Source organism: Canis lupus, chromosome 16 (genome assembly GCF_048164855.1).
Source record: "Canis lupus baileyi chromosome 16, mCanLup2.hap1, whole genome shotgun sequence".
Lineage (NCBI taxonomy): Eukaryota > Metazoa > Chordata > Mammalia > Carnivora > Canidae > Canis > Canis lupus.
Window position 1 is genome coordinate 12,688,014 of NC_132853.1, and position 12,068 is coordinate 12,700,081.

The window sequence follows — 12,068 nt, forward strand, 5'->3', positions numbered from 1 at the left end:
CCTGGGCCGGAGCCTGGGGCTTTGGTTGGTCAGAATGGGAAGAGCAGAGGGTCACTCAGGCCGTCTGTGCAGAGATGGGAATAGGGCTGGGGGCAGGGACACACGAGCCCCCACCTGCCACATCTTGGCCTAAGTTCTCTAAATTTGCTCCCTGACCAGAATGCTGAGCTATGCGTGGGGGGTGGTTAACCCCAGCTCTAGAATTTATGCCCCGGTGTTAGGTCCTGTCCTTGGGGTGGGAGGGCTCTAGGTTGAGGGACAGGGGAAAAGGGAAGGAGACAAGGAGAGAATGGAAGAGGAGGATGAGGAGAAGGAAAGGCGCTCTACTCTGGGAGCCCCCCAGGTTGGGGTCAGGGGAGGGGAAGAAGGGGGTGGGGGAGGGGAACGAGGATCACGGAGCTGCGCAGATGGCCCCCTGCATGCCCCATGTGCTCTTTCCCTGCACCCCTCCCTGTGGGAGGTCAGATGCAGGAGAGGTCCCGGGGTAGGTAGGGGTTCCGTGGGGAACAGGCTGAGATGCAGCGGCTGTGGGATCCCTGGGGGGGGGGGTGCCCCCTAGCCTTACCAGAAGGCAAGGATGGGGCCAGGAGGGCTGCAGGGTTGAGGAGGGTAGGTGACCCCAGGCGTGGGGACCTGCGAAGCAGCCAGACCTCCCCCTCTGGCGCCTCAGTCCAGCCTAAGTCCCGCCTGCTTGCCACACCCCTGACTCACTTCCTTTGCATGGAAGCGGAAACCTCCCCAGAGCTTCCTCCCCTCCTCCCGGGCCCCAGGGACCCACAGGTGCTACTCACTCTCCTCCGTCCTGGCCTGAGCTGGCCCAGCTGGGCCCTGACCCCACTGGGACCCTCCCCAGGAAGCCGGCATTTTCTGTGTCCTGAGTTGCAGCCCCAGCCTCTGGCCTGGGGAGGGGGCTGCCCTTGGTGGGCCAGGGGCCAGCCAGAGCTTAACCTGACACAGCTGCAGGTATGGGGCAGGCTGGGGGCGTGTGTGTGTGTGTGTGTGTGTGTGTGTGTGTGTGTGTGTGTCCTGCATCTCTTCAGCTCGGTCTCCTCCTCTGGCTCTTTTTGTGCACTTTTCCACCCCACCCCGCTGGTTTCTGGGGGCTCCCTGCTGGCCACTGTATGTGGCCACTGGAAGGATGTTGGGAGGATCTTGGGAGTGCGAGGCCTGCGTCTGTCCAGACAGCAGAAATTCGGGCTAGTCCCCCCGCAAGTGTTCTTAGTGTGCAGGGGAGGTCTCTGGAATCTAGGGGTGCTCGGCCCTCTGATGCCCCTGTTGGCGCTCGGGAGTCGGGAGGGCCTCCGGAGCCGGGCAGTGGGAGCTGGGGCCAGGGTCGGGCAGCAAGGTCGGGCCTTGACCCTTCTTCACCCCTAATTGGCGCCTAGTTGGCACCGACTTGGTCTCCAGGAAGCCGGGTGGCTTCCCGATAAGCTGCGCCCTCCCCCTCCGCCACTTCCTCAAGGCCGGCGGCTGTTTATGGGAGGACCCGAGAGATTTGCCTTAGGGCCCCGAGGGGTGCCGCTTCCTGGTCTGCGGGTCGAGGGGAGCCCGGGACCCCCTCCCCCGCGCTCTGGGGGCCTGGGGGGGGCAACTTGCCCCGGGCGGAAGTCTGGAGATCCTCCCGCCTTTCCGTTGCAGGGAGGGCGACCTGCATGCAGAACGCCGCCCCTGCGCCATGGACGGCGGCCAGCCCGGTCTGGAGCCCGCGGCCCCGGGGCCCAGCATCCCCGGCCCGAGCGTGATCGCGCCCCTGCGCGCCGTGGTCCGCCTGCGCCGCCGCGTGTGCCTCCTGCGCAAGCGGCGCCTCCTGCCGCCGGGCGCCGGGCCTGCCTTGGGGCCCGGGGCGCCCAGACCCGGCTGCAGCTCAGGGGCGCCGCCCGCCGACCCGGACCGGCCACAGTTCTTCACCTTTGACGGCCCGGCCGAGCTGCCGTCCCGGACGCCGCGCAAGAGGCGCCGGCGCAGCCGCGTGGTGCTCTATCCCGAGACCTCGCGCAAGTGCCGGCCCCACGCCGAGCGCCGCAGCCGCGCGCAGCGCTGCCTGCTGCTGCTTGTGGCCATCGTGGGCTTCCAGGTGCTCAACGCCATCGAGAACCTGGACGACAACGCGCAGCGCTACGACCTGGATGGGCTGGAGAAGGCGCTGCAGCGCGCCGTGTTCGGTCAGCCTGAGGCCGTGGCTCGCATAGTGGCGCTGCTGCGGGACTACCTGGCCACGCACGTGCACAGCCGCCCGCTGCTCCTGGCGCTGCACGGGCCCAGCGGCGTGGGCAAGAGCCATGTGGGCCGCCTGCTGGCGCGCCACTTCCGCTCGGTGCTGGAGGACGGCGCCCTTGTGCTGCAGTACCACGCACGGCACCACTGCCCCGAGGCACGGGCGGCGCAAGCCTGCCGGGAGGAGCTGGCCGCGCTGGTGGCCGACGTGGTGGCGCGGGCCGAGGTGGAGGAGAAGACCCCGCTCGTGGTACTGGACGAGGCGGAGCTCATGCCCCCCGCGCTGCTGGACGAGTTGCACGGCTTCCTGCAGCCGCAGCGCGCCCACCCCTTCCACAACGCCATCTATGTGCTCCTCAGCGGCGTGGGCGGCGCAGAGATCACGCGCTTCGTGCTGCAGAACGCAGCCAGCGCGGGGCCCCAGCGCCCTGATGCCCACCTTGAGCCGGCTCTGGCAGCCGCTGTGCAGACCGACGAGGAGCTGCGCGCGCGTCTGAGGGTGCTCCTGGTCCGCGAGCACCCGCTGTGGCAGGCCGCGGCCATCGTGCCCTTCCTGCTGCTGGACAAGCAGGACGTGGTCAGCTGCTTCCGGGATGAGATGGCCGGGGAGGGCTTTTTCCCGGAGCAGGCCCGTGCTGAGCTCCTGGCGGCGCAGCTCAGCTACTACCGGGTGGCCGGCCGGGAGTTCTCTGTCACTGGCTGCAAGCAGGTGGTGGCCCGGGTGAACCTCTTGTAGCGTAGGCACGACTGGACACGGTGGCTACGAGTGGACACAATCCGAGGTTTGGGTTGGTGGTGGCAGGAGGAGGGACGGGGCCTGTGCATTGGCCTGAGGCCCCTAATAAGTCTGTCTCTGGCCCCTCCCCAACCTGTGGTTTGCCCAGGGACCTGGGGGAGCTAATGGGCTGGGTCAGTTCACCCCCATCAGAGCCCCCAGTCTGCCTGTGTAGGGTCCCTAATCCAGTCGCTGTGCCTGAGCGCGCCCTGCAGGTGGTGGGGGAGGTGCACCATCCAGGGTCCAGGCTACAAGGATGCATGATGGCCTCAGAGAAGGGCAGTCCCCTGCAGCTGGCTCTGACCTCTGCTGTGTGGGGTGCCCGCCGCAGCCCTCAGACACACTCATGCATGCTCTGTTCAGCCCTCGCACACTTGCCAGCCCTGCAGGCCACAAGCCCCGGGACTTCTCCAGCTGGGGGAATGGGGGGTTCCCCGGGTTCCCCCTGGACTCCTGGAAGGCCACGGGCTGCGTGGGTCTCTACACAGCAAGGCGATCCAGGGGACTCCCCTGAATGCTTTGGAAGGTGAGGGGACTCTCCCAGAGAGATAGGGGCGCTGACCTCTTGGCCCCCCGCCCTGGGCAGCAGCTTGCTTCAGGACGCTGAACTGGGGAGGCTTCAAGGTACAGACCCCTGAGGCTCAGCTGCAGAGCTCTGCAGGTTTTCAGGCGCCATAGGCACCCTTTGCATGTGGCTCCCAGAGGGCAGTGGTTGCGTCCACGTGGCCCCCACCAGCTCTAGTGGCCCCCGCTGCCCATGAGCCCTGCGATGGCCTCCGTGCTCCCACCTGGTGGTCTTGGGGGTGTGTTCCTGGTGCAGGCCTGGCCCACCCTGGGGGAGGGACATGTCCCCACCCCCCACCCCTCCCCATGGTCCGCAGACTCCCCCTCCCCGTGCTGTCCACCCCACCTGCCCTGGCAGTCGTCGGGCCCAGGTAGCAAAAGCAGGAGGCGCCCGGCAGCCCAGAGAAGCTCTGTGGACCCTGGGGTGATGGGGTTTGGCGCAGGGCAGGGAGGTGCCCCAGATACTGGGGAACTGTGTTCCCCAAGGGGCTCTGGGGGGGATGGCCAGTGCATCCACCGACCCCACATGCTGAGTAGCTGGGGAAAGAAGCCCTGGAGTCTAAGGCTGAATGGGTGCCAGGGTAGCCCATGTCCAGCCCGGAGGTCCTAGGTCCTGACCCCTGGGCACCCAGGGCATGCTGCTCACTTAGCCTTCTCTTTGTCACTTTGTTCTGTGCCTTTTAGTTGTCCTGCCTTTTTATATCTTGCTTTATTTTTATTTTAGTTTTCTGGTGCCCCCGCAACTCCCACCACGGCACACAGCGTCCCGTCTGTAATGGGTTGGCACTTATACCCTGAGCCACTTGCTGTGACCAGCTGAGGGCCAGCCCACCCTCTGCACCCTCAGGCCAGTCTCACCAAGTAGGGCAACACTGTCCTCTTATCCAACCCCACATATGGGACATTATTTTTATATTTAATGTTTACTGATGTTTAAATTTTATTTTACTGATATATTTATGAACGAGTTTCCTCTGTTTTGGAGGCTCTGTAATTCCCATTGTGCTGTAAACTAGCTTCCCAGGTTCTGTACATGCCTGTGGGACTGTTCTCATGCTGGGGCACCACGCTGCCCCCATGACTGCGGCTTCTTAGTCTGTAGAAGTCAGGACAGCTGGCAGGACGTCCTTCATGAAGAGTTACTTGGCTCTTGGGCTTTTTTCACTTAGAACTTGGTTTTGTCAATTTTTTTTTTTTTTTTTTTTTTAAGCAGGGTCCATGCCCAGTGTGGAGCCCAAAGCTGGGCTTGAACTCACAGCCCTGAGATCAAGGGTCTGACGCTGAACTGAGCCACCAGGCGCCCCTGACTTTGTCAGATTCTTTGGAAAACCTTTCAGGATTTGAATTGGGCCCTCACGGATCCACAGGCCAGTGAGTTTGGGAAGTGTGCTTCCATCACACAGCCATGCAGTCACCAGGCTTGATCGCACACACGCGTTTGACTGGACTATGTCATGTTCTGCTGACAGGTCTTGCTCACATTTCTGAGATTTATTCCTTAAAACCATAAAGCATTTGGTTGATGTCACAAAAGGTCAGCGTTGTATAATCTAACATACACCTGGGAAAGTATATAAAGCAAAATCTGCATTTGAAGCTTTATCACAAAGCTACATCCCCCATACTGGTGGGGATGTGGGATGGGCCAGGCACCTGGACGCTCTCAAGGCGGCCCCACTCCCTGGTGCCCCCTGCCCAGCCCAGCAATGACCTGACCTGCCAACCCCTCGAATCACCACCTTCTGCTCTTCCCACTTGAACCACCCAACTTCACAGCTCCAACCAGTCTGTTTTACTTTGTTCTTCACTTTGCAACTTTCCTGTTTAATTTAAACAAAAGCAAAAACAGCTCGATTGACGTATCATTTATACACCACAAAAGTCACTCCTTTTAAGGGGATGATTTAATGATTTTTAGTAACTTTGGAGACTTGTGCCACAATGCAGGTGTGGGATCTTTTCACGACCCCAGAATGATCCATCCTGCTGCTTTTCTGTGAATCCGTTTCCACCCCTTCCTCAGGTAACCACTAATTCTGTCTCCCAAGGTTTAACCTTTTCTAAAATTTGGCGTTGCAGGTATGTGGGCTTTTTAGCTTTTTGTGTCTGACTTCTTTCACTTACTGCTTTTGAGGTTCACCCAAATGGGTAGGGCTTGCCTTTGTGGGCGCCTTTCTCCGCATTACATGGACCAGAAGCATCCCATGCACATTGGGGTTGTTTGCACTTGTTGGCTATCATGAATAAATTGTGCAAGGGACATTTGCCCCAAATTTCTTTGTGTGGACGTACGTTTTCCTTTATCTTGAACAAATACCAAAGAGTAGAATGATTGAATCATGTGAAAAAAAGTTTTGTGTGATTTTTTTAATTTAAATTACCAAACTGGGATCCCTGGGTGGCGCAGCGGTTTGGCGCCTGCCTTTGGCCCGGGGTGCGATCCTGGAGACCCGGGATCGAATCCCACATTGGGCTCCCGGTGCATGGAGCCTGCTTCTCCCTCTGCCTGTGTCTCTGCCTCTCTCTCTCTCTCTGTGACTATCATAAATAAATTAAAAAAAAAATTTTAAATTACCAAACTGCTCTCCAAAGTGGCCAGTACCGTTTTACACTTACACTTACCAGCAGTGTGTGGAGTGATCGCTTCTCCACATCCTCGCCAACGCTGGCTGCTGACAGTCAAAAACATACAGCTGGAATATGTAAAGAGCTCTCGCAACTCAACAATAAGTGAAACCAAGCAAATGAAGTAAATGTCTGATGAGCACATGGGACAATTGCTCAACACCACTAGTTATTAGAGAAATGCAAATCGAAACCACACACCAGGATGGCTGTAATAAAAAAAGACTGTCGGGACACCTGGGTGGCTCAGCGGTTGAGCATCTGCCTTTGGCTTAGGGTATGATCTCAGAGTCCTGGGATGGAGCTCTTTACATATTCCAGCTGTATGGTTTTTTTTTTTTCTTTTAAGATTTTATTTATTCATGAGACAGAGAGAGAGAGAGAGATAGGCAGAGACACAGGCAGAGGGAGAAGCAGGCTCCATGCAGGGAGCCAGACGTGGGACTCAATCCCGGATCTCCGGGATCAGGCCCTGGGCTGAAGGCAGCGCTAAACCACTGAGCCACCTGGACTGCCCCAGCTGTATGTTTTTGATCAGATCTATGTTCCAAATAATTTCTTCCAGTCTATAGGTTGTCCCTCAATTTTCATAACTAAAAATGTCTTGAACAGCCAATGTTTTGAATTTTTATGAAGTCAAATTGTTCCATTTCTTTTTCTTTCATGGATCACACCGTTGTACCTAAGAACCCTTGCTTAACCCCAGATCTTAAAGATTTTTCCCTATGCTGTATTCTAAATGATTTTGAGTTTTTAGCTCTTGCATTTATGTCTATGAGCCATTTTGAACTAATTGGTTTTTTATTATTTTATTTATTCATTCATCAGAGACACAGAGAGAGAGGCAGAGACACAGGCAGAGGGAGAAGCAGGCTCATGCAGGGAGCCCAACGTGGGACCTGATCCCAGGTCTCCAGGATCACGCCCTGGGCTGAAGGCGGCTCTAAACCGCTGAGCCATCTGGGCTGCCCTGTAATAGTATTTTTAAAGTTTTGTTTTCTATGTTAATGGATAGGACATGGAGATACAATTGATTTTTTTAAAAAATTTTTTTATTTATTTATGATAGTCACAGAGAGAGAGAGAGAGAGGCAGAGACATAGGCAGAGGGAGAAGCAGGCTCCATGCACTGGGAGCCTGACGTGGGATTCGATCCCGGGTCTCCAGGATCGTGCCCTGGGCCAAAGGCAGGCGCTAAACCGCTGCGCCACCCAGGGTTCAATTGATTTTTATATACTGACCACATCGCATGACTGGCAATTCACATGTCTGCTGCAAAGTGACAGGACACAGCTTACCCTGCTCATCTCTGGAGAAAGGGAGGCCTTGGCCTCAAGCACACAGCCCTCAATGCAGTGAGACTGCCACGTTCCCCTGGGTGAGGCTGGCTCTGTGGACACTTGGGGTCGAATTTTCCATCCTTGGGGACTTAGCATTCAGGAGGAGGGGGTGACACTGGCCATGCTGGGCCCATTTGGGAAATGTGCGGGGTAGGCCTGCAGACTTGCAGAGGTGGATTTGATCCGTTGGGGGACGGGCCGGCCCATACTCCCCAGCGTTTTCTGAGGTGTCTCTGTGATGCCAGCACCTTTATTGAGGACAAAAATTCTGTCCACCATCGAAACATTACCATTGAGAACTAGCCTGTTGGTTTGTGTGGTACCAGCCAGATTTTTCTGGAGGAAAAAAAAAAAAAAGACAAGACTGAGCCCCTCAGAAATTGCTGAAACACACTGCATTTCAAAAACCAAGTGTCAGAAGCAATGCCAAGAAAGTACATCCCACACAAATCCTTTTATATATAACTCTAGAACAGGCACAAATAATCCATGGTGAGAGAAATCAGATCAGCAGTGATCTGGGGTAGAGCTGGGGGGAGTTGACAGAGAGAGGCATGGAGAAGGTTTTTGGGGTGATGGAAATATTCCCTATATTGAGTATGGCATGAGTTATGCAGGAGGAAACATCGATCAGTACCTACCAGGCTCTAAATGGCTGCATTTTATTGAGTGCAAATTATACCACAATACAGTTGATTTTTAGGAATATAAATGATAAACCTAACAATTTTCTTTTAGCTTCGAATAAAATAAAAAGCCACCACAAAAGGGCATCACAGAAAACCTTGAGGAGAACTTTATTAACAACATGACCTTGAGAATTCAAAGTGCCGGGTTACTTATTACTTTCCTCCACGATAAGGGAGAGGAAGGTTAAGGCCACAAGAACCAGGAACAGAGGACTGAGGGGCAAAGGGCCAGTTCCACCTGCAGACCCTCTGCACTCTCTGGGGTGTGGGAAGCAGAGGGTTCCTGGAGCCCTTTCCCAGCTTCAGAGCCTCTTTGGATTTCCTGATGGCTCCATAAGCACTGTATTGTTTGCTCGGCAGCGGCAGCGTGCTGTTCACCGTGGAACAGAGGACCCGAGCGCACAGCGGGCCTATTCGGCAGGGCTCCGGGGGCTTGCAGGTGTACACGCAGCGCCTGCCCTTCCTGTCTCCTGGGCCAAAGAGTAGAATGATTGAATCATTGAATCATTGAAGCCTGCAGTAGGCTGGGTCAGGCTCAGGAGGCCCCTGTTTTCTTCCTGTTCGGCCATCGTCGGACAGTTTTAATCTCTAGAAAGTTCCTCAGTACAAACTTCCAAACCTACAGGATTGGGTGGATTTGCACCCGGGAAGAGCAAGACAGAGCAGAAAGCACAATCGCTCTGATGATATAGGACATGCTGGGGTTCCGAGCAAAGGATCGATGAATTCCTGAGATGTTTTTGGTGCACACAAAGGTGGTTTTATTAGGAATGCCTGGGTGGTTCAGCGGTTGAGCATCTGCCCTCTGCTCAGGGCGTGATCCCGGGGTCCTGGAATCGGTCCCAAATCGAGCTCCCTGCATGGAGCCTGCTTCTCCCTCTGCCTGGGTCTCTGCCTCTCTCTGTGTGCTCCCATGAATAAAATATATATATATATATAAAAAAAGAATGGTTTTATTGCCAGCCTGGGGGTGGGGGTGGTGGTAGAGATAAAGACGTTTTCAAAGGAACCTCTATATTGAGTAGACTCACGGTCCTGGGCGGTCGGGTTAGGATGGTCTGTTGCGCTCAATAGTGTCCACTGAGAGGCGGCGGAGCTCTCAGAGACCGCTTGCTCTGCTCAAGGATTTGTCAATGGGCTGTAAGTAGTAAGAAGTTTAACTTTTCTTTTGCCTTTGTCGCCCACGTCACCTGACAACATGGCCTGGGTGATGTCATGTCACCAGGGCTGGCACAGACTCCAAAGGGTCAGCCTGGCTTCCTCCAAGACCGGCTCAACCAGGCACAGCGGAAATGGACTACATTTCCCAGCCGCCCCTGCCGCGAGCTTGGTCCTGTGACCCCGCCCTAGCCAATGGGGTGCGGGCAGGTGTCGGGGCCCCTCCTAGAAACCGGCCTGCGGGAGCGGATCCGAGCGCCGCTCCTTCCTGCCCGCTGCGGGGGTGGACCTGCTGGCGGCCTGCAGCGCTGCGGGCGGGAGCGCCGTGGTCAGGAGCCGGCACGGCCCGCAGTGTCGGGGAGCGGGGCCCTCACAGCGCGTCCCATGCCCGGGCTGCCTGACTTCTCCGTTGAGAATTTTTTGCTCTATCTGGTTGGGACGTATCTGGGACGTCTTGGCTTGGTTGCCCGGGGTTCTTGCCCGGGGTCCCCCAGAGGCCCGCAGACCTGCAGAGGTGGGTTTGATCCGTTGGGGGACCAGCCGGCCTCAAGGCTGCTGTCCAGCCTCCAGCTCCGAGCTGGCAGGAGTTTGCACACAGACTTTCCTTACCCGCACTTGTCCCGCGGCACCACTTCCACGGGGATGTGGTGGAGTGGGGGCCCGCGGAAAGGGGCCAAGGCCGGCCTCCACCCCCGCCAGTCCTCTGCTGAGGCTCCGGCCCCGGACGGGGATCTAGAGCGCCCCACCCCCTGCCGTGACTCTGGTCCCGAAGTGTGACATGGGGTAGCCACGTCCACGGGTGTGCGACAGAGCCTATGACCTGTTGGTCATCCATTCTTTGTGGCCCCAGGGCCCTGGAGTGCCCTCTCTTCCCCACTGGGCCAGGTGGGAGAACAGCACACCCCTGCGGATCACTTCATGGGGACAGTGGAAGACGCACTTCCCAAACCGCGTCCTCCGGGGACCGCGGAAGCCGAGTCGCTATGGAGTCAACGTACCCGCCTCTTGCTCAGGCCTGGGGCGGCTTCAGGGTGTCCCCAGCGGGCCGGGAGGGCGCGTGCGCACGGCGAGGAGCCGCCGGGAGGTCGTGCGTGTGTCGCGCCCTGGGAGCCCCGGGCTCGTGGGCGCAGTGCCCGGCGCGGCCGCAGGGCGGCAGCACAGCCCGCGCAGCGCGGTTCTGGGCCGGCGCCCCCACTGGGGCTGAGCCTGCCTCGGGGCGGGAGGAGAGCCCCTACCGCGCGTGGGGTCTCGGTCGAGTCGGGGGTCGAGGTTGGGAAGGCGCAGGGGCGTCGCGGGCGCCAGGAGCCAGGCTCGCGGGGGGGCCCCTACCCCAACCCTCGTGGTTTCTCGGACGTGGGGCAGGGGGTGCCGCTGGTCAGGATCCTCGGGGGCCGCCGCCCCAGTCCCACCGAAGCCCAGGATACTCAGGTGCCGCCTCTGGGGGGATAACCCCGGACCCCTCTCAGTGAGCAAGCATCCGGCTGGGCTCAGACCCCCTGGGGGGGCGCATGGCACATGCAGCAGGGTCTGCGGGGCGCGGGCGGGGGCGGGGAACCTCCGAACGGACGGCCTGTCCCAGGCCGTGACCCCAGAACACAGATGACAGCTGCTCTCTACCCCGCAGACACCCCGCGCCTGGCGAGTGGGTGCGCAGGACGGGCTTGGAGTCGAGGGTGGCGGGGCAGCCCCCGCGTCCCCACCCTATCCCGGCCTTTCTGAGCGCCCGTCCACCTCCCTGGGCCAGGGCCCCCACTGCCCACCCCCCATGCCAAGCCCCCAGCCTCCCCAGGCTGGTTTCCCCCGCCTCAGCGTCCTCTAGCCCGCCCCCAGGCGCGCCCCTGCCCCCCCACCTCCCGGGGCCCCCCAGCCTCCCCCGCCCGCCGGTCCCCCACCTCCCTTCGCCCTCATTAGCATAGCAGCTGCTCGCCGAGCGGGGACCCGCACGGAGGAAAGGGCAGAGGCCTTGAGAATGAATGGGGGCCACGGCTTTGGAGGGAGCGAGAGAAGAAAGACCGACAGACGCGCGCGGAGGGACGGCACGACGTACAGCCAAACAGAAGAATGCGCCCGACGGCGGGGAGGGCTGGGAGCGTCGCTCTGGGGGGGGGGGGGGGGCGTGCGGTGGGGGGGGTAGGTGGGGGAGGGCGGCGGAGGAGGCTGCGCTGGAGGCCCCGTCCAGCCCGGGCCTCCTCCCCAGCTCCCCCGTGTCAGGCGCCCCGTGCCACCCTGTGCTGAGCCGCAGGACCCTTGGGGGACAGGCCAGAGGGCAGCCCTTCCCTCTGCTGCTCCGGACCTCCCCCTCCCTGGCCCTTGGCCCTCCCTCCTCTGGCAGGCTGGGCCTGGCTCCCACGCTGCTGGCCCTAGACATCACTTTCTGGCTGACCATTTTCCTGCATTTCCTGGTCTCTCTCTGGCATCCAGTCCAACAGTAAACACTTCCTGCGTCTGGCTGGGGGTCAGGTCAGAGAGACGTCGGGTGGACAGAAGCCCCCGGCACCTCCAGCCAGGGGTGTGGAGCAGGCCCTGCCCTCGCCCACTCTGTCTGTGTCCTTTCTCCTTCCCTGTGGCACAGCCCCTGCCTGCCGGACCCCTCCAACCTGGGTGGGGGGGCCTGGGTGCCGCTGGCAAGGACCCTCACTTGGCCTCCACATACAGACCTGCATGTCCTAGAGGCCAGAGAGGTCACCTCTGATTTCTTCCTTG

At 59.2% G+C, this 12,068-nt stretch overlaps 1 protein-coding gene across 1 annotated transcript; it reads left to right on the plus strand.

Moving 5' to 3' along the window:
* Positions 1–371: 371 nt before the first annotated feature.
* On the plus strand, positions 372–5,826 carry TOR4A (torsin family 4 member A). The gene is made up of 2 exons (XM_072778861.1): positions 372–963; positions 1,639–5,826. The coding sequence occupies exon 2, from the start codon at positions 1,676–1,678 to the stop codon at positions 2,948–2,950; it is 1,275 nt and encodes a 424-aa protein (XP_072634962.1). The 5' UTR covers positions 372–963; positions 1,639–1,675; the 3' UTR covers positions 2,951–5,826.
* The last annotated feature ends 6,242 nt before the right edge of the window (positions 5,827–12,068 follow it).